The following is a 24554-nucleotide window of genomic DNA, read 5'->3' as shown; positions in this document are numbered from 1 at the left end:
GCGGAGTGTATGCTTCCAAGTAAACTGAATTTAGAAACTAATCACCACAGCACGGTTGACAAACCTCGTGATTTTTTTTTGCCAGAAAGTTAAAAGAACTGCAACAAGAAAAAAATACATCTTTAAGACTGCATCAATACCAAACATCGCTTTGATATCTTACAAGGTGGCTTAAAGAATCGTGAAATGCAAGAACCCTCATACCACCGTAGAAGAACTTATTCTACCGGCTGTTGTAGATATGGTGAACATCATGGTTGGTGATTCTGCTGGAAAGCTGCTTTTAAAAGTGCCTGTATCCAATAACACAATACAAAATATAGCGGAGGATATCAATTAATTTAAAAAAAATTAAAGGAGTGGAATTTGGATTGCAGCTAAATGAGGCTACGAATAATAATAATAAGGTTACTCTTTTGATATGCTATGTACGGTTTATAGCCGGTAATAATAATAAAGAAGACCTTCTGTTTTGTAAAAAAATATCATCGCAGGAGCGAAGGCTCAGGACCTGTTCGAGATTCTTGATACATTCATATCTGAAAATAATTTGAATTGGCCTAAGCGTGTTGGTGTTTGTACTGATGGAGCTCGCTCCATGTCTGGCTGCTCAGAACTTATTCGAAGCGAATCATCCAATGCGCTGTGGACCCGTTGCATTATTCATAGAGAAGCGTTTACGTCAAATCATCAAGAGTCCTGCATTGAATCAGGTGTTAAAATGTGTGGTGAATGTGGTAAATTTTATAAAATCTCGCCCGTTGAAAGTAAGGTTTTATAAATAAATTATGTGAAGATATGAGAGACGAACAATCGTCTTTGTTGTACTATAGCAGTACACGATGGCTCTGTCGTGGTAATGTGTTATCATGTACCTTTGTTGCGGCAAGAAATTTTTATTTTCCTTAAAGAGGAAGAATAAAAAGATGCAGAAGATTTTACTTATACCGATTTTTAATAAAACTGGCATATTTATGCGACATTTTTGAAAAGTTAAATTCACTTAATCTTTCTCTGCATGGAAAAAACATGCAACTGTTGAAATCAACGGAAAAAATATCAACTTTTATTTAAAAAAAACTTACGGAGAAGAAAATTGAATAAAGATGCTGTCAAAAATTGGTTTTTAATGTCGTATCAATTTTTGACGTCAAATGAACTTGCTCAAGATATAAAAACCATTTTTGAAGGGCACTTATCACAGCTAATTATCTGGTTTGAGAAAATACTTTCAAAATGAAAATTTCGGTAGGTTTGCATGGATTCAAGATCCATTTAACATTAGTGCTCCGTCTGCATTTACTTCTACGGAAGAAGAGAGTCTTATCGAGTTATCTTGCGACAACAGTTTGAATGAAAAATTTGGCAACATGGAATCGAGGGAATTTTGGATTTCAATAAAAGATGAATATCCTCTCTTCTAAGTTATAAGACTCAGCGGATTTTAATTCCATTTTCGATGTCGTATTTGTGCGAAGCTGGGTTTTCGGCGGTCGTTGTAATAAAAAGTAAGTATAGAGCAAAAATCAACGTGGAAAATGAAATGAGGGTGGCCGTGTCCAATTTAATTCCACGATTTGAGAGAAAATGTGCAGTGATTTGCAAGCCCATCCATCATTAATTATTAATGTTAATAAAGTAAAGAAAAAAATGTTAAATAAAGAGATAGACAAGTATTATTTATTTTTATCTCTTTCTTACGAGTAGTCATACTTTTACTTAGGGTAGGGCGCTACGGAAAATTTTTAATTGAAAAAGGGGGATAAGTTTGGGAACCACTGTATTATGGATAAGTTTAAATTGTGAAGACATTTCGTTTACCACAGCCTACATAAAAGACCTACAATTAATTAGATTTTAAATGAACCAAACATAGACTATATATATATATATATATATATATATATATATATATATATATATATACACACACACAAGTATTTACAAATATTTTTTATTTAATTCGTTACATAAATGTACAGTAAAATATTTCCAACTGTAATTGTTATAATAAAAATTAAACCTTCATCACTCATAACAACAAAAAACGCTTCAAGATTTCTATTATATAATTCAATTAAAAAATAACTGTAAATTTATTGTTTAATATAAAATTCTATTACTTATTGTTGAAACGCAGACCGATCCTAATAAAAATTTTAATTAAAGGTTCCGTAACCAGACAAAACAAATTAAATACAACGATTTTAAAATCATAAGTGTAATATATTAAAAACCTATGGTTAATTTCGAAGCCGTTTATGGTAAAACATCTGGTTATCGTTATGGTAATTTAAATAAAAATTGTGTACCGGTTATTACTCGTAAATGTTAGTGCGTTTAAATAGTCAAACCATATAATCATTGTTGAGGTGTCATTTAATTTTTAAATGAAAACTTTCTCTCTACATTTTGCAGATGTGAAGTTTTAAATAATTTGCTTAGTATTGTATGTTAAAGCCAGTTGTTTGTTATAAACTTACATACGTATTTCACTCAATAAATTGCTCTTTTACTTTACTGCTCTTACGACATAAATAAAATACAACCGTTTAACAATAAAAACAAACTGTAAATAAATAAAAACTGTTTATAGGTATATTTTTATAACCTCAGCGAATCATTCCGAAAGCTTGGGTTCGCATTATAAAAAGACTTTGTCGAATCTTGACAATGAACCTACGTTCTACAACGGAGGTTTTCATTTAATTTAATTTCATCGATAAAATATGCCGTAATTAATAGAATGAATTTTTTAATCGTAGCTTATTTTATGAAGAATTAGAAGGCCCAGTTTTATTAAATAGGCGATGTGCAGAAACCGAACAAGAAATAATAGTTTCCGAACTGATCGAAAGACAGTACCATTAGTCTCACCGAGAATGGAATCCGATTGGAGTCGGCGGATTTTAACTTAAATCAACAAACCCCGGAGTAGAAAATTTTGTAACCCCGGACACAAAATTACCAAAGTAAATGGTTAAAAATTAAAACGATTAAAAACGCTTTTGCGGAATGGTAAGTTCGAAATAAAAACAAAATAAAAAAAATCCCTTTCGACACGCCGGAATGCGGAGTATTTCACCGATACTGAGTAGGGGATAAAAAAGATTTCACCTTAAAGTTAAAAAACTTCAAATTTACTCGATACGACAATGGTTGCATGTAAAAAAATTTTCACATGTTTAACATACGACAAGCCCCATCTAATTACAATTCCAGCAACATTTTGGTGATCCCTTGGCGTAAGGATTGGTCATATAAAAAATTGTTTCAGACAAAAGATTTAGGCAATGTTTAGAGAACTAACGAATACTTTAAACCGATTAGATACTGTGCCTATTAAGGAAGGTAGGATTTTTTTTGTCTTCCAAACTCCATTCTTTTCCACCCCCTAGGTCAATGGTAGGTGATATCAAAAAGCATTACTTAGATAAGTTTTTAGGCCCTTTTCCAAAGAATAGTATGAAGTTTAAACGAATTCGATATATATATATATATATATATATGGAACGGAACGCAAGAGTGGTATCACCATTTCTCCCTACGAATCGCAAAACATGGACAATGTTTCTTGCTGCTGTATGATTCTGTAATCGAGCGTGTTTCAAGAGTTATTTTTTAATGTCGGTTATAGGTTTTAAGTTTTATTTATGGACGGATTTGGTGATTTGCGTTTTCATCCGTTTGGACCAGCGTTTTCAATTTATTACTGGGTCTGACCGTGGGAGATTAAGCTTTTTCGAGCCTGATGATCCCGGCGTGATTCCCCTTCAGACCGTCCGCTGAAGTGCTTTTGGTACTAGCACCTTTTGGGCTAACAGGAATACGCCAAAACGGGATCCTAGTAGATTGGAGGGAGCAATGCGCTCCCTTCACCGGAGGGAGTCGCATCTGCTAATTAAATTAAATTGTAAATTTTAAGGATTGTGGATACAAGATATATATATATATATAAACTTTTGAAGTAACGGTGGTTTTAGGGTCTGGGGGAAGGGAAACGTAGAGATATGTCGAAATTTTCCGGAAGTCGAATCATGTACCCATTACAATAGGTAGCTTTCTTATGAAATCTACCTAAAATCTGATGCGGATACCACATGCCTTCCTTGTACGCCTATTAAATTACATACACAAATTTTTTTTTAAATGAGAGTACATACAATTTTATTTCATTAATAACTTCTTATATTTTCATTTTTTTGTTGTTATTATTGAATACTTATTTATTGTAAAACTGTTTTAAACGACAAAGGTTAGTAATTATTAATAAATCAATATATTTAAATAAAAAAGAAAGACTATGATGTCGGATTTGAATCGATGTGCCTTCCCCGTGTAAAAACTAAACTATTTCATTAATTAAAATTTTAATTTTAGAAAAAGTTCAAAATTCTTTTTTTTATTTTGGACACTTTTGATCCGGTCGACTGCAATATCTATTTTATTAAAATATAAACATTTTAACACGTAAACGATCATTTAGAAGATATATTTTGCATTTTTTTAAACCGATTAAAATCTTCCCGCCAAAACGCTGCAAACTATCATGGCCTTTCATAAGACGTCACGTCTTACAAAATAATCAGATGTTTAGTGGAGTATTTCAGTGGTTTCAAAAATTACTAATTCTGAAATGAATTCCAAGTTTTACAAGTACTGTGCAGTACTACCATTAAAACTCCAAACAAATTGCTTTTTTAACAGACTGTAAACAATTTCGCACGAAATATATATTCCGGGCATATTTTGAATTTGACTGTACATATTTTGCCATTAGCCGAACGTAGCTTACAGCATCAACTCCATACGATGCTCTTGAGGACCTAAAATCAAATTTAGCCATTATTATAACGATTTAATTATGAGATACGTTTTTCTTCCGACAACTAATCTCAAAAACAATACGGTCAAAATCCTTTATATACCCACTTAATAGCCCGTCGACCAATAATTAGTTAGTTCTTAGATGGCGCCACTGAAACGCTATATTGAAATATGAAAATAAATAAATAAAATTTTGAATATAATTTATAATATTTTGCAAGACATGACGTCATACGCTATTCATACATTTAGACCTTATATACATAGAAAATACTGCAAAAGGTTTTTTTTTAACTATTACATTTTTATCTCTTTCTATTCATTATTTTCTTACAGACTTAGCAAAATGTTCGGTTTTTATTACTATTTAAATATTTTAGGTATAATTTTTTCTTCAGAAACTAATTTGTCTTCCTATATTTAAAAAATTGAATTAAGAATGGTGTAATAATTAAAAGATTGGTGCGCGAATATATATATATATATATATATATATATATATATATATATATATATATATAAATTTTATTATCAGATTTGCTGGCCCTTTCCGTCTAACCCCCAGGCTAGATGGAAATATCTCTCAATGAGGACTTATTACTGCCGTTAAGAAAAAGTACAAAATTCTTTTGTTTTATTTTGGACACTTTTGATCCAGTAGATTGCTATATCTATTATATTAAAATATAAACATATTTTATTAAAATATGTTTGGGCTTTGATTCGTGTTTTATGTCACGTGACCAACGGGCTTTGTTTTTACTTATTTATTTCTTGAAAATATTAAATAACCTTAAATAAATTAGGTTCATTTTCGATATATTTAGATTAAGACCAATTGTAGAAAACAAAATTCTATCAGGTTTTCCCTTACATCTACACTATTCCTTCTACAAACTCACAAAAGATCAGGAAGTTTTGCGTCGACAGTTTCAATATTTGTGCAATAAATAATTACATTATTTATTGCACAAATATTAAAAGGTCGAAAAAGAACAAGATGAGACTTAGATTTTCTAATTGAAACTGTCGTCCGTTCCTAGAATTTAGTGAATTATTTTTTGTACAGTTATTTCACGGCACACTAAGATAAATTTTATTCTAAATGCTCAAAATACTTAAATAACCATGTCGAAGTTCAACCATACAACTTCAACGTCACCAATTTTAAATAATTAAAATAATTTCTTTTCATCACCTCTAAACTAAAGGTGTAGTTACGTTACGAAAATCTCGGTTCTGTTTTCTACTTTTCTATACCCGTATAAATTATTTTATAAAACCCACCCCTCCTCTACCCCGATAAGACAATCATCACTACTCGAAGATCCCATATTTCAAATTAAAATATGCGTAAAAAATTCACGGCTTTATAATCACAAAATCAAAAATATTAAGTCGAGGGTAAAAAAGGATCCCAAAGCGATTTCTCTACTAAAATATGAACCGCCTTTAACGACTTAATAGAAATTTAAACAACATTTTTAAATTCCGCCAAGATCCTTAGCACCTCAAGCTTTCATTCGGTAGCATCGAATTGAAATCTTTGTGAAAATATTGTATTTTGCAGATCCTACACAAATTTCTCATTTCATATTCCCTCACAAAAGCTTCGAAGATACGTGTTGAATTATTAATTTAAAAAATAAATTTGTTACAAAAGCAATAAAAAACTTTATATGAATGTTTTTTTAAAAATCAATGAGGTAAATTTAAAGGAAGAAACATAATTTTAGTTTCGGTTGGTATAAGAGTGAGGCAGGCTTGAAGACAAATAATATAAACGTAGTGTTGAAACAATTTCAAAATAGATATATAAATAATTAAATAGCGAGATATTTTATATCGTTAAATGCAATGAAAGGTTTTATGTTTAGTAACTTTGCTCAGAATGTTTGAGGTGTGGCTGTATCAATGTGAATGTGAAATTTTAATTTTAATATATATAAATGCGAAAGTTTGCAACGGTTCCGTCAGTTTGTAATAGCATCACGCGAGAACCAACCGACCGATTACATTCAAACTTTCAGGATACATGCATGTTATAACACGGAAACCGTGGATCGAGATCCTAACCTCCTTGGGGGTGAAGTTGTGAATTTTTCCTGTTGGACGACGATATAATACAGTTTTTGATTTCGTTTTTCTATGTAAAAATAACAGACTTTACGGTTTACAACATATCCAATTTTCAGCTCTCCACCTTGACCCCCTTCCGGAAAAATATGGTATTCTAGGCTAACGGAAAGGGAACCAAAAAGGATATGTTCGTCTACAACAGGATTTCTTTGTCATCAACGAAAGAAGAGTTGGAGAAAATAGCGTTTTTCAGGCTTTTATAATTTATCAGTATTATTCTAACAAACATGAGGATAACGAACACAAGGGGTTCACAGAGCAGAGCCCCCAGGCTAGACGGAAAGGGGGCAGCGAATCTGATAATTTATATATATATATATTCGCGCGCCAATGTAAATAAATACTACTTACACTATTCTTAATTCAATTTTTAAAATATAGGAAGACAAATTAGTTTCTGAAGAAGAAATTATTCCTAAAATGTTTAAATATTAATAAAAACCGAAACTGTGCAGTATAACAATATAACAGTTAAAATAAATTTTTTTCAGTATTTCCTATGTATATAAGGTCGAACTATATTAAGAAATGATTACACTGAGCAATTTATTTAATTTAAATGCTGAAATAATGTTATTATGAACATTAACATAAAATAAAATAAAAATGTGAAGCAAATTAAAAAGACTATAATTTACTTTTATCTTCAATAACGAAACGAAATTATAAAAGATTTTTTAAATTACGAGTAATGAAATTTATACCAACCTTTCGAGGTTAAATTCATCCTGATGTAATAATAATTGAAACAAATCGTAAATTTAATTTGATAATGCTTGCATAAATTTATTATAAATTCAATAATAAATTAAATAAAAATTTAAAAATAATGTTACTTACGAATATCGACCGTTAAAAAAATAACCACAATGATACATTGAACATGCAACATCAAAACAAATAACAATTCCACAAGGCATTATAAAAATAGAAAAAGATGTATTGAAATCGAAGTAAGGTAAAATTAAAAAAAATAAATTCGTAAAAATCAGCATTGAATACGTTCCAACTTTACGTATACATAACAATCGAAACATCATGCGACAACGAGAACAATTCATGCAACATGAAATTATAATTTCGATTACAAATAAAGACAACAATAAAATTACATAAAAAAAACTCGGAAAGAAGTAAAAAAATAAATATAAAAACTACTTCATGTATATCTCTCTCTGTCTAGACGATTTTCACCCCTTAGATTTTGAGTATTAATTTAATAAGCTTATGTTATTAAAAAATTGTCATAGTTTAATTCCGGAAATTTTTAAAGATAAATATAAAATTTAAAAAGAACATCCAAAATTTATTCTAGTTAACGGCAGTTTACTAAATTAAAAAAAAATAAAAAAAAAAAAAAACAATAATAATTTCGGGTAAAGTAAATTAAAGGAACATTTTTTTCAAAAATATATATTAAAAGTTTATTTCTGCTTTTGTATTTAATCTAATGACAACTATTTTATTACACGACTACCCAAAAAGGAGGATAATATATTTAGGGTGTAAGTTCCACCGTAGCAGCTCAACGGCTGAACCGATGTATGACCCCGCATTGGAATCCTTACGTTACCGGTAGTGTCATAGGCTATATATATATATATATATATATATATATATATATATAAACATATATTAGTATTGGGGATTTGCCAGCTGAAGCACAAACTTTAATGAATTGAATTAATGATCTGTGAACTGTCCCTATCACTGTGTGAGCTGGGTTTGAACTGAATGATGAAAAAATTCAATGGGAAAATCGATAGAGATTTAACATAATCCAAAAGTAAAGAAACTTTTTTTTAAAAAAGTGATCATTTATTAGCTTGTGATTGTTTTATTATAACATTTTTTTTTTCTTTTAACTATTTCATTAAAATTCGTTAACTATTTTTGAAGTCGAACTTTATTTTTTATTTATAAAAAACATTTTAAGCAATTCCAACCAAGAATATACGAAGTGTTTTTTTATATTCACAGACAAATGTTCGAATAATTTATTTACTTTAAAGAACAACAGCATTACCTTGCTTAATTTTTGAAAAATGTTACTTCAATTAAAAAAATTCAAAAATAGTATTTATTTAGATAAAAACTGACCTAACCGCAACGTTATTTAAATATATATTACTTAAAATATTCCATAATTTTTTCCCTAAGTTGTTATTAAAAAAAATTTCAAAAGTTAGAGAAATCCATTAATCTATTTAATAACAGGAAGTTTTTATTGTAAGTAAATAAAATAATTTTAGAAAATTAATTACAAACTATGAAATATTTTTTTATTTAAAATTTAAAGTACTGTAATATTAAAGTAACTAAAAAATAATACTGTTTTGAAACATTAAAAGAATATATATTTTTTTAAATTGCATTATTAAGAGATATATTTATGAAATAAATTTAGTAACTGTCTGCTACATATGGATGGGTAAGAAAGAAGTTTACCGCAGTACTTAATACATATAAAACTGAAATAAAATAAATTATAACAAAAAAAAAAACCTTACTCAACTATAAATGCTTATTATAATAGACTATTGTATTTTTAACAATGTGGTCATATCTTGATTACAAAAGTAACTACAATAAAAAAGTACATATAAAACATTAAATATGGTATTTAAAATTTTAAAATATGTAATAGGGCAAAGATAAGATAATATTTTCTTTATAAGAAAAATAATTTCAACAGACCTTTTATATATATATATATATATATATATAAAGTACTCATAAACTTGTTTTAAAACATTTCAACAATTAAAATAGCAGTTTTATGAGGTGGTTTTTATTCTTTTAATATAATTCTGAAACAAAAGGAATAGTATATTTCATAAGTAGGAAGAATAAAATAATTAAATATCTTTAAAATTTAAAAGGATAAGGGAGGAATACATCATATTCAAGGTAGCTTTAAAAAAGTATTTAAATCGATTTTTATTTCGACAATTTTTAAATTAATAATTAATTTTATCTCCTTGAAATATATACATGATTATCAAAAAGATTCTAATATAAATACAATAAGATCGTTCTTATTCTTCTTCTCCTCGTTTAAAAATATTGGAAAGAAATAATAAAATTTATAAAAAAATAAAAAAACATCTCCATAGAAACAACAGGTTTTAGTACTTTAAGAACAATAAAATAAATACTACTTTTAAGAAATAAATGTTGTAATTTTTATTATATTAAAAGGACGTTCAGTTTCCCGACCTATATCAGCTCAAGACTTTTTGTTAACACTAAAAAATAAATAAAAAACATTAAAAACAAGAGAGATACATAGAGGTAGTTGATATATCTGTGCAACAACGACAAAGAGAAAAAAATTCTAAAAAAAAATTCCTTTGTCTAATTTGTTTTTTCAATGTATGATACCTGAATGGTATCGCTTCTCATTATGAGTCAAACGTCTTTGAGTACGTCTTGCCCTAGTAGGCTGCTGACGGCCAGAGCTGCCGGCTAAATAAAACACACACAAAAACACACAAATCAGAAAGACCTAAATAAAAAAACACAATAAACATATTTCACAAAATATCAAAACCATAAATATACAATACGTAGTATAATATAGTATATACATTTTGATTTTTGTATTTACAAGTAATAAGATATACTACCCGTAAACATTTAGAAAGCGTAAAACACATAGACGCGCAGTAGTTCTAACTGGGGTGTCGGAAGTAATGTAGGAGAATATTGTAATACGACAAGACATCACAAGTAGCAGCGAGAAGCCAGTCGCCGGTTCAGCAATTATTACATCCTTAATTTGATGAAATAATTAAAAAAAAAACGAGTAGACCTTGCATACAAGCATCAAGTTTAAACTGCCTATAACCGTGTATGAAAAATACACCGATACAAAGTGTATATAACTTTAAATTGAGGTTGTTTTCGGTTGTCAACGTTAAATTAAACGTTAACTCAAGAACGAATCAACGAATCTTCATCAAATTTTCAGATGCACAACTTCAGATAAACTACTACAGCATATAAAATTTCAATGTTTGATCAAGTAGTTTTTGAGATTTTCGAGCCACAAATTTTATACATATTCATATATACGATAAAAAGCAACGTTTGTTTGTTTGTCCCGTATGAGTTCCTATACCATTCTACCGATTGCGATGAAACTTTGGTGAATAGTTGTGCGCACGCCCGCGAAGGTTTCTGAATTAGTCTGGACCCGCTAGGTGGCGCTGGGGTCGAGATATTTCGAAAAATTGTATTTATGGTCAGATTTGGGTAATATTTGTCCAAAACGACAAGATATTGGTCGACACACAATAAATCACATGTAACTATATAGCGCAAGCGAAGCCGCGGCGGGGATGCTAGTAGTATATATATATATATATATATATATATATATATATATATATATATATATATATAAATTACATCTTAAGTGAATAGTATGTCAAAACATTAAGAAAATTACTTAATTTCACCCCCAATCCCACAGTGCGACCGAAAGTAATATCGTACTTTTCTGTGAAAAGTCGGTAAAAAAATTTGTTTAAATAAAATTATTAAAAATAATAAAATGTAAAAAAAATGTTATACGTTACTACCGCTATTAAATTGTAACAATCATCTATAATGTAAAAATATAATTAATAATAAATAATTACAGTCATAATATGAGGTTTAAAATTATTTTGAAAAGATCTAAATACATATCGGTTTTTTCGATATAAGTACAGAAGATTAATTTTATTTTTTAATTTAAAAAAATTAGATAAAATATAATACGTATTTTTTATATAATTTATAGTTTTCAAAAACTTAGATTCGATTGTTATTGGTCAACTTAAGAAAGCGTAAACACATAGATACGGAATAATTTTATCTAGGGTGTCTGAATTGTTATTGGCACTGCTAATACAGTTGACGGTATAGTGAACCGCAACAGGTCTTCATACGTAGCAAGAAGCCAACCGCCGGTCTAGTAATCCATCATTACTCAGCGTTTAAACTTTACTTTTTAAAATTCGACGAGTTTTGGTGATTTAAGTGCTAAAAGCAAATAAAAAATAATAATGATTAAAAAAAATTATTTATTTATTTTATCTTTTACCACTCTTATATTAAATCGCTCTTCGACTATGTATGTGAGACTCATAGTAGGAACCTTTCAGTCAAATTTTGAAGCGCTTCTGCTTATCCATTCGATCTGAAATTTTTCATACAGGTTTGTTCCCGATGACAAAACATTTTAGCAACATTTTCAAGTCGCTAAGATCCCCCTAAGTTACTAAGTGAAAAATATGGCTCTTGAACTTATGCAACCTCGTTTACATGCATATTATCTTACTGAAAAATAATCTAGCCTGTTTCGGTAAGTTTGGATCTAAAATTCGCACACGTTTGAAATACATAGGGTTCTACCTATTGTAACAACCGACTGGAGATGAATGATGACACGCTATTAGTTTATAAACCAAGTGTGATATGCATTAGGGTATAAAACTGTATACTAGAAATTCTGTACAGTAGAGACCCGAAGTTTTGGGAAAATTTTAGAACTTTTGAACCGGATCCGAATTTTTGGAAAAAAATTGAAAATATTTCCAAAACGTTCGGTCCTAGCGCTCTAAAACATTTTTTCGATTCCCCTCGACGAAACCCCATACGCGCCTAATGATAGCCTTCAGATGACGATATTTTCAAGTGCACCCGGGGCGCCATTGAAAATATTTTCCTATACTAATGGCGTCCCATTGGAAATTGAGGAGGGGCGCCATCTTAATATCTCGGCAACCGTCCGTCCGATTTACACGATTCAAGCGGCGTATGTAGGTCGAGCGCTAACTGTTTAACGCATCGGGTACACTCTTGATCGACCGGATTTTGGTTATACGGAAATGAAATCGTTTAACTCTATGTTTTGATTGCACTCACCCACCGTAAAACGTACCGATCTAATCTTTCGCTAAATACGCTCAAATCTGAACGCTAGCGCAGCTGTAAAGTATAAATTTATGAAGACTAAAAAGTAGGAAATAAAAAATATATAATTTTTTTTTTTAAATCCACTTTTATATTAAATGCACATAAAGTAGAAAATAAAAAAATATGTAAAAACACTACTCTTTAAATGAAACGCACTAAAAAGTAAAAAAAAAATTTAGGACGGTATCTCAGATTGTATTTAAGCTTTGATGATATGTAAGATTATGTGAAAGTAATAGCTTAAAATTAAAAATTTGATGTTTTTGTTAATCTTATCATACGCATGATGAATGAGTGGGATGCTTAGCCCCACCGTCACAGATTAAAAACATCAAATTTTTAATTTGAAGGTATGACTTTCAGATAATTTTACATATCACCATCAAAGCTTGTTATCAAATTCATTCTGAGATACCGTCCCAAAATTATTTTTTACCTATTAATGCGTTTAATTTAGAGTGGTCTTTTAAAAAAAAATTTTACATATTTTTACTACTTTTTAGTGCACTTAATGTAGGAATGGTTTTTAAAAAGTTTTTTTAATATATTTTTTGTTTTACTACGTAAAGTAGTAATATAACTTAATTAATTTCTATACACGCTTATATGCGTGATTGTGAATACCTCTACTTTCAAATCGGGGGTATATGAAAAAAAAGAAAAATGAATGAACAAATAACAGAATATATTGACACAAATATTTTATACAAATCGTTTAAAAAGTAAAACTACCATATTTGCATAAAATCTTTACAGTATCACTGAATAAAGAATAAAATCTAAATATGGTTAAAAATAATATAAACAAACTTTCTATTAATAGAATTGATGGCGCATGAATCATCACTTCAGAATTGTTTATCTTTATTTCCTTTTTAAATAAAATAAGGTATCTATCTAACACGATCTTAGTAGTTAATATCTTGAAATATTAACATACAAATTATTATAAAAAATTCGTCTTTTGATTGATACCTGCTACAAAGACAGTGGATATACTTACAACTAATTATACCTACAACTTTACAACTTAGTACAAGTAAATGCTATTTCAAAGGGTGAGCCCTTTTTAATACTATAAAAAATGGTTCTAATATCACAAAAAATAAGTATATCTTTAATATAATTATGAAATAAATGAGATATATGTAATTATGAAAACAGAAAAACCAGTGGCAGATGTTGCTTGTGATAATTCAAACGTTCAAAAATAACATTAAAAAAAAATAATAATTTGGAAACATTTATTTTGTTGAAAATTACACGGGAATTAATTTTATTCAAGTAACAGAATGTAACATACACAAGAAAATATTTTTAAAAACATCCTCTTTTTACTAAGAGAAAAATGAAATCCCACTAGAATTAAAAAAAAGCTGGCAACACTTGTCGGGAAAGTAGGACTTTCCCGACACGCGGCTTTTTTCTGATGCACGACTTACACGCGGGCGCGCACACACACACACACACACACACACACACACACACACACAGAGAGAGAGAGAGAGAGAGAGAGAGAGAGAGAGAGAGAGAGAGAGAGAGAGAGAGAGAGAGAGCTTAGTTAAAAATAACGCGAGTTTGGTGGTACTAGCAGCCACTTTAAATATTATTCATTTATTTAACCCTACCGCTCACCTGTGATGTCACAACATAGCAGAGGACTACAACAGCTATACGCAAGTGCTACATTAGCGCTCTCTGTAGTGAAACGCGATACCTATTGACGCAGTAATACACACTTAGCCACTAGTTTATTTAAAGATTTTTTTGGGATAGAGTGCGATTCTGAAATTTTTTTTTTTGAAATATTATTATTTATTAATCGCTAACAAATGTGCCTAATAAAAATAAGACCTTAATAAGGCGAAATCTCGAGATACTAAGGGTGGCCTCGCTATATAATCTCAGCCCCTTGACCTTTTAAGTAGAAAATTTAATGACATCAATACTCCATATATAAAAGTAATCTCATCACGTTTGGTCAAAATCGGTCGAGTATTTTTGGAGATATAAAGTGATTTATAAGGCGACACCGAACATACATACACACGTATATACAAACATCTGGAAAATTTCTACCCGGTTTTTGGGTTTCTTAGGTGTTAAAACGTCAAGATCCGGTGAAAACGGCGTATGACAAAACTGGACCGATTACAATAGTTTCCCTTCTACAGCTATAACTCTGTTGTAGCGATATCTAGACGGGAAAGTAATATATATATAAATGCGTATTTTATTCTTATACTTTGGATAAAATACAAAATAAAAGAATAAATGAAGACAAACAATTTTGTTTTACTATGGAAGTAGTGGAATCATGGTTTAAGATTTGTTTAAAAATCGTCTGGTTATCTTCTCGTAATGCATTAAAACAACAAAAAACTAAAATTCAACAATAGAAACAGAATGTACAAGCCGATAGTTATCGACAATTTCCCGAATTGTAGAGTGAAATTGAACCATGTGTCGCTGCAATTTCTCAAAAATCGTTATAAGTGTTTAAGAGCATGCAATGTCGTATTCAAATTACGTGAATCGCATAACGGGAAAGCCAATTTCAACAACCATTGTTACTTACTCATTTTCCCATACATTCTTTTTGTACGCCCTTATAAAACGAGTACTTCTAATTGTGTTAATAGGATAAAAAAAAAGCTGTCAACAAAATTGTTATACTTTCCTGTCAATGGTTATTTATTCTTATATAGGCTAGTAATGATACATAAACATAAACCAAAAGGAGTTCTAAAAATCGAAATTTTTAAAATTTGATCGACTCCCCCCACCCACAACATTTTCCCAAGTATTTTTTGGGGGGAAAAAAAACTTTATTACTGCTACGCTTAGGAAGACTAAAAACAATTTCTGTTAAAAAGAATATAAAATAAATAAATGGATAACTTTTTTTGATTTTTGGGAAAAAGGGAGAACTTGGAGAGATTTTCTTTTTTAATGGTAAAATGTACTACGGAGATTAATATAAAAAAGGGTTATGTTTGAAAAAATTTTAGAACACTGAGCCCAAAAAACTATCTACCCGCCCTGAAAATATTTATTCCTTAAAATTTTACCATCAAACTGTCTAAAAAATAGGTTCAAGAAGTAAACACAATTTTATACATCTCTTTCTAAATTAAAAAATTATAACTTTTTTCCATGAAATTTCTTTTCGTCTTAAATATTGAATAACATAATTAAATTTATTTTAACTTATTAAATGAAACTTAACAACAAAGTTGTAATACTTTCCTGGCATTGGTTATTTATTCTTATAAAGTGGAAAAATAATTACACATGAAAAAAGTAACGTATTATTTAATTTTTAGGGTGGGAGTAATTTACGATGAAGTTTTATTGTAAAATTATCATTACATGTTTAAATAAACCAAAAACGTTTAAAACAATCAACTAAATTTTATAACAAATAGAAAGTTACCTAAGATTTCTTTTTTTTGTGGGCGGGGGTGTAAATGAAATTTTATTGTAATATTATTTAATAAAAGTTTTTAATTAAACTTTTAATACTATTAAAAATTTAAATAAACCAAATGAAGTTTTGAAAAATCTTTTTAAAAAATCTAAATTTTTAAACTGTGACCCGCTCCTGCACCCTCAATATTGCCCCACAAACATATCTTTTGGGTCGCTTTCATTATAACTTGCCTAAGAAGAATGTAAAGAAATTCACACTAGCATTACTTGTATGCTTAGGAAGATATAAAACAATTTCTGTTAAAAAAACAAACAATAAATAAAAAAAATTGTTTTGATTTTTGGAAAAAAGGGATAATTTTGGATAATTCGACAATTACCCGAAAAAATAATTAAATGAAAATTGAATGACATCAATATCCCATATATAGAAGTAATCTGACCTTGTTTGGTCAAAATCGGTCCAGTATTTCTGGAGATATAAAGCGATTTAGAGGGCGACACCGAACATACACACTTACATAAGAATATACGAAAAATTTATATTTTTTCAAACGGTAAAATAAGCATGTATGCACTTACTGAGCTTAATATGAATTGCGGTTATGTTGGGAGAAATTTGAGAAAATTGATCCAAAAAAAAAATATCTACCCCCCCCCTACCATCTGAAGATATTGACCCCAAACTTTTACCAAAGAATTGTCTCATATACACGAGTCTCTTGTACCAAATTTCATCAAAATCGATTCATCTAGTCAAACGTTATTAAGCTTGAAACACGCCAACATACATACCTAACGAATATTACGTACAGTTTTTTTTTTTATTCTTTGGGGGTCCCTGGGTGATGAAACGATAAGAATTAAAAAAAGAAATCATACCTCATTTTTTGACTGATTACCATACTTTCCTTCTTGTAGCATAGCTCTAGAATTATGGTGCCAGGAAAGTAAGAATAAATACATTTATACACAAATGTTATTTTAGGCAATCCTTATCGAAAGTAGTATAAACTGTTTATTTTTTTTATTGTGTACATTAATTAAAAAGGACACACGAGTAAAATTTCATAAAATCAAATGGTCTACGAAATCAATCCTTTAATATCTCTCGCTACCCTTTATCTGGTTTGACTAATTAACAATCCGGAGAATTAAATTACTAAATTAAGGATTATATATATATAATACCAAGAGGTCAAACCAAACAACAGGATAATTTAAGTAATTAAATCTTAGACAACAATAGGTTTCTAAACATTATATAGTCTAAATTTACGCTTAATTATTATCTAACTCAAACTAGATCATATGTACGAAAATACATGTAAATCAATATTATATAGACCATATCAAATTACAAAGCAATAAATTTAGAATCTGTTAATTAATTACCATATTATAGAATGTATTTCAACAATTATGTCTATGTAAAATAATAAATAAATCTATTATTTAACAACAAAAATAGGTTAATATTTAAATTAATACTAGAATAATAAACAAAACATTCGTAATATATGAGACTATAAAAGTCGATTTATAGGTGTGAAAGTATTACAAAATATTTTATTATTGTTATTATTATAAAAACATACAAACCAGATAACTAAAAAAAAAAAAAAAAAAAAAAAACAACTTAAAACCGGTTTAAACAACATAAAAAAGAAGAAATTAAACCTAGTAATCTTGTAACAAAATAAATAATATTTATAAACTGGTTTCCACAATTCTATACAATAAAAAATGCATCACATAAATTCATACAATAAACTAATGCCATTATGAAATACAAATATTGAATATATAATATCCATTCAGTACAAAACAGTAGTAATACAAACAGTACATGAAATGCGCAGAATTAAAACGGTTTTATCAGAGTTAATCTTAGAATATAATAAAGAGCTTTTATAAAATTAAAAGGTTTTTAACCTTAATAATAATAGCGTTGACCCTAGTACATTTATAAATAAATATACAAGCCAGTAATTTTAAAATAATTAAATTTTATTATAAAACAAACTCTTACACATTTGAGGAAAAAACCTGTAGCACTCACCCTTATATAGTTAAGAATATCAGTAAAGGCAAAACGACTCGTTAACGTAAAATAAGATGTAAAAAATGAATTAAACAACAAATAAAAACCAAAACCACCCTTAAAAAATTTGTCATTTCATGTCGGATAGATAAATCTATACTATTATATAAAGAGGAAGAGGGTTCTTGTTTTTTCCAGATAGACAAAGTAACAATAGAAACCAAATTTTTACCCATGGCATAACTGAGAAGGTTTTAGATTTTTTTCATCTCGAATTGATCGTCGTTCAACCATTTCCGACCTGGCCCTTCTATTTCTTGATGTTTCAAGTGCTGTTATCGGTCGCATTGTTCATGACCATTAAGGAATCAGAAAGATTTGTGCAAGTCGGGTGCCGCACGTATTAACGGCAGTTCGCAAAAAAATCCGAATGGGATCCTCTTTGAAATTTTTGATGCGCTACCTCAGAAAAATGTGATGAGTTCCTTAATTCAATCGTTACCGACGATGAAATATGGATTTTGTATTACACGCCAGAGAGAAAACAGCAGTCAAGTGAATGGCGTCATCCTCAATCACCAACCAGACCGACAAAGGTCAAGCCGCAGCCATTTGGACGCAAACCGATAGCCACAGTCTTTTGGGATCGGTTTGGCATACTGCTGATTCATTTCATGACGCGTGGAACGACTATAAATGCAGAAACCTACTGTAAAACTCTACGCAAGTTACGGCGCATCTTTCAAAATCGTCGATCGACGGTGTCGTGCAGCACGATAATGCACATCCACATGTTGCGGGTCGACACGTGATTTACTGTGACATTTGAATGAGAAATTTACAATTACCCATCATATAATCAGGACTTAGCTCCTTCTGATTACCATTTGTTTGGGAAATTGAAAGAATTTTTGACCGGTAAGCGATTCGCGGGTGAAGATGAACTTAAAGACGCTGTTAATCGGTGGCTAAATGGACCGACGGCAGAAGAATATGACGGGGGTATATTGAAGCTGGTGTATCGCTACGATAAATGTCTTAATTCATGTAGCAACTATATAGAGAAGTAGTATAAGGTAGTTTAAGAGAATTAAAAAGTATTTATAAAGTTTTCAGAATAAATATTTTTACACTGAAACGGTCTTTACTTTAGAGATCTCGTGCATATATTTATAAATAAAGTTTGCCTATTTATTATCGCATCACGCGAAAATCGACCAACCGATTACTTTCATATTTACAGGATACTTTCATGTTATCCCAGGGAGGGGTCAGTTCATTATTATATTTCTGCCACCATGGCAAAGAAATAAGTTATACATTTTTCGTCGTCAAAGGTGTATGCACTTTAGTTACCATCGGCTACTATTATTCTATTTATTGTAATTTAGTTACCTTTTCATTTTTATTTACTTTTTCTACAGTCTGAATATTATAATTATTATTTATCAAAATTATTCTCACCCATTTGGATAACGTACAGTGCGGGGGTTCAGGGGGTGAAGCACTCTGGGTAGATGGAGATGGTGACCGAAGCGAGCTCAGCGGATATCCAGGGCGCCGGTTCTCCTGGCAAATTGGGAACGGAAAGCAAAGCGAGCTCTACGGCAATTGGGTAGTCCCCTTGGCCCTGGGAGGCCCCGAGGAGCCCCTGAGTCGCTTCCGGTATTCGCGTGGGCTAATCTGAGCCCCGAGTATCCAGGTTCTGGCTAGACGGGTCGGCTAGTATTTAATAAACGAGGTAAAAACAATTGGTAATATTAATTTGGTTTTTATAATGAAACAAATCTCGAAACAAAAGATACGTTATTTAAATTAAGTACGGGAATTTATGCGTTATATTTCTTTGTACTTGACAAAACTGGTAATAAATGAAATTCATAAATCGTTAAAAAAAATTTTAATTTGTAAATAATATTACCGACATTATTGATGTTAAAATACACAAAAAGTGATTATAAATTCAAAGGTTTGTTTAAAATATACGAAAAACTAAAGAACTGTTCCATATAGAATACACGGAACTGAAGAAAAATGTAAATTTTGATTTTTAGGAGCAAATTATTTTTGGTGAATCAAATTTTGGTGAACGAATCATTTCGAGGGTTTACGGCCTGCACAATCGTCCGATCTGACTCTCCCAGATTACTTTCTATGGAGGACAGCGAAACAAGCAGTGTATCGCAACAGACCACGCACGATTGACAACTAAAAACCGCAATAACGGCATAAGTACGGGAGATATTCCAGTACATAAACCGGTTAAAGTGTTTGAAAACAAATTGAAACGTGTGCAGTGTTTAATTGTTGTTGGAGGAGGTCATTTTCAACGCCTTTTATAAACTATTCCTGTTACTGTAATATACGTTTCTATAAAATAACGAAATTAAAATACAAAGTAATAATTAAGAAATTTTCGTCATTATACTTGTATTTCTATAATTCCAATGCACAGCAACTTTCCTAACGCTCTGTACTAAAACGTAGAATCGAAAGTCATGCAGAAGTTTTGTTATATAATTATTTAAATGCCTTAATTAAAAATTTGAAAGGTATAAAAATGGATGATTATTAACACGAATTTACATCACTTGTTTATTTTTAAGTGTATAGTTGCATAACAAGACTTAACTTATAAGCAGATTACATAAATGTTCAGTCTTTGATAAAATGTTAAATGGAAGGCGATTGACTCGAAAGAATGTATGAACCAAACTTGAAGTACGGTTTAATAAATATATATTTTTTACATTACTTTTTCTCACTTCGAAAAAAGCAACTGTATCATTTTCAAAAAATTTAAAGACGGGAATAAAAAATGTATCTTATTATTGGCTAAGCTGTACCATTATACAGCCAATACGCGTTCTTTTGCATCGTCTTATACTCTCGACAAGACAACACTATTTTCTTCTCTATCATCTTTCTTAAAGCAGGTTGATTATAGAATAAATTTGTAAGTTGAAAATTAATTAATAAAATAAGCAATTTTAATAATTATTTTAGACTATCCAGAGAAGAACTTGGATATTTACTAGGGAATTATAAGCGAGATTTTTCATTAACAAAAAACACTTTGAAAATCTAGCCTGTACAACTAAAACGATGAATTTCATTTATAAACATAAAAGCCACGTAAATAGCCTCTTTAAATTCATATAACAGCAACTAAAAACGAAGTACTTGGCTACATCACAAAAAACAAACGTGCTCATTATTTTTTTCTAAAAATAATAAAGGTTAACGACATAGAATTAACTAATTAAAATTTACTTATCACGTGACAATTATTAATCAATTATTTACTTTGAGTTCTACTGAATGTAACACGTTATGAAATATTCATTACTAATATTAACAAACAGCAAAACAAAAGATACTGGCAGAATTAAGGTTAAAAAATTCCGAGACATGCATACACACGTTTATATGTATATGCTTAGTTATAACTAACACGTACGTGAAAAGTGAATGTGATATGAAATTTATGTACGTAAAAAGTAAATAGTAATTCGAAGAAATAAGATGAATGTTTACCATATTATATAGGAGTTGGTTAAAAGAACAAGTGACAAAACCTACATGCTGTACATGCCAACCAAAATGCTATACGACGAAAATTATAGTGTCTTTCATTTACAAACACAAAACTCTTTTGCTAATTAAAATAAATCGGGAGGGAAAGTTTTCCAATGTTTTTCATACGGCGGGCCAATCGTATATAATAAATTCTTAACGGATATAAACTTTTTCAAGGTGTAATGAACGATTTCCCTAGTTCTACAGAAATCCATAAAGCACCTGTTATTTAAATTTATTGAAGCTGAAAAAGAAATTTCAGAACATGTTCTTACTAGTAAAAATACTGAAAAAATTCATAATAATATTGCTCTGGAAATGCTTTGTTTTCGAGTTACGGCTAGGAAAACATTTTGCCCGAATTTCAGCGCTACTAATAAAAAAAAACCTTAAAGTAATTTTTGTAATTCAACTAAGGATTAAAGTTGGTGGTTTCTTATGCTTTGTTATTCTGTTATCAGTTCATGTAATTTATTTTTTTGTTTTGCTATATTGAGAATAACGTTTATTATTGTCTATTTTTCGTCAAAAATGTTTATTTACTTTTTATCGGCATATTTACAGTAATTTTCTAAGGATTAAATTCTCTAGAAATTTTGTTACTAAATCTTCCGCATTTAACAGAGTTATTGTACTACAAACCTAAAAAAAAAAAGCTTGTTTTTCGACAACGAATTTTGTGTTTTATATCGGATATCTTAAAAATTACTGGAGTTACAGTACTGCGACCTTTTTTATCCTATTTGTCAGCTGAAATTACATGAGAAAAAACCAACTTTACTGCTTAATTTGAGATCCAAAAATTATTGTAGTACTTCTTTTTATTAAAAGAGCTGAAATCTCAGCGAAATCTTTCGTTAGCCGTAACTCGAAAACAAAACGTTTTCCATGTTTAAATGAACTTTTTTCATTATTTTCACCAGTAGAACATGTCCTGAAAGTTTCTTCATGGGTCACCCTCTGTATATATATATATTTTTTTTTTATTCTTCTTCTTCTACATAACCTAATTCTATTGTTTTATTGTATTGCATACAAGTTAAACAAACTCTCGTTTCATCTAATAGGAGTACACGCAAGTTTAACATTTTATTACATAGTTTTTAAAAACCCTTTCCCGTTTCGTCTTTAATTTTAATTCGGTTAACTTTCATCTAATTTTATTACATTCTTTACCTTTCTTCTATTTTTTCCCCCACTCCGCATGTTTTTTTTTTTTTTTTAATTTATTTATGTTACCCAAACTCATACGATGATTTACTTCATTTTTTTTTTTTAAATTAAACAAATGTTTATTCGTTTAATCATAATATATTTTATTAATTATTTTTCCCTCTATTATTAATGAATTTTAGTTAAAACGTAACACAAGTTTATAATTAATATGAAATTTCACTGTAAATAATCGTTTGTTTTAGAAATTGTGATAAACGCGTTTTTAAATTACAGAAAAAAAAACAAAGGAAAAAGAAATTAATAACAGAACGTAAAATAACAGCTGTAAGAAATGTATTTCGCATCAATAATACAAGAAATTTTATTCGGTAATAATTAGTTAAAACAAATATAAGAAAATAGTACCATTACATTCTAAATTTTTGTTATAACAAAGCATTTTAACCGCATTTCGCTTGCAAAATTTCTTTCTTTTTTTTTTTAAACTTGATTTACAAACCACTATTCATTAAAGAAATTAAGGCAATGGATGTGAACAATAAAAGAACGTAGCCAAATTTATGATTAATTACTAGTATATAACAAAATAAGCAACGCCGATCGGGGTGGAATAATAGCGTCTCAACCTTTCATCCGGAGGTCCCGGATTCGAATCCCGGTCAGGTATGACATTTTCACCCGCTAAGAAATTGCCAATGTTAAAAAAAAGAGAGGAAAATGGCATGAAATTGTTGGTGCAGTCAAATTCCATCTCGGATATCAATGGCCATTGAAGCAGTAGAACTACGTAAAAAATGTTATTTCTTTAGTTTCTCATTTTTTAAGATATTCAAATAAAAATAAACAGTACTGCTATTGTAACATTGTAAAATAATACGCGATAAATAAACGACCAATAGGATAATAATAAAGGTGCAAAAATAATAAATTAAAAGTTCACCGACAAAATTTAAAATAGAATTACCAGTAAAACATTGCTAACGGTATAAAGTTAACTTTAATCATTTAGCATTTAAATCAGATTTATATCGTCATAAAAACACATTACTATGAAAATGAGTTTTTCTGGGGAAAAACAGGGGAAAATAAGAATTCTCGTACCGTGAACTGCTAAGTAGTTTATAGAAATCAAAATATATAACTGAAAAATCTTTGTTATTAAATTATATAAAAAAGAAAGAAAAACAATTTTATAGAAAACAGTATACGCTCATGTATAGTATATTACGTTTATATCTCGGCGGAAATAAATAAAAATAAAGATAAAGTACAATTGACCTCAAAAAGTCGGAAGAAATACAAATGTAATAAATGGAGGGAGTAAAGAAACAAAATTAAATTTACAGATACCAAAAATAATATGCATATGTCACGATATAACAAGAATATA

At 29.5% G+C, this 24554-nt stretch overlaps 1 protein-coding gene across 9 annotated transcripts in view; it reads right to left on the bottom strand.

The window, feature by feature from the left end:
• Nucleotides 1-24554, bottom strand: part of DIP2 (disco-interacting protein 2) — a 651591-nt gene that overhangs the window by 181773 nt on the left and 445264 nt on the right. For 5 of the 9 annotated variants that reach the window (XM_075373056.1, XM_075373055.1, XM_075373059.1 and 2 more), the window contains exon 3: nt 10351-10434. The exons of the other annotated variants lie outside the window; for them this stretch is intronic. In XM_075373056.1, the coding sequence (XP_075229171.1) occupies nt 10351-10434 (84 nt within the window). The remainder of the gene's footprint in view (nt 1-10350; nt 10435-24554) is intronic. 9 annotated transcript variants of the gene reach the window in all.

The sequence above is a fragment of the Lycorma delicatula genome, chromosome 8 (genome assembly GCF_047948215.1).
Source record: "Lycorma delicatula isolate Av1 chromosome 8, ASM4794821v1, whole genome shotgun sequence".
In the NCBI taxonomy this organism is placed as follows: Eukaryota; Metazoa; Arthropoda; class Insecta; order Hemiptera; family Fulgoridae; genus Lycorma; species Lycorma delicatula.
This window is presented reverse-complemented; position numbering and strand designations above follow the sequence as displayed.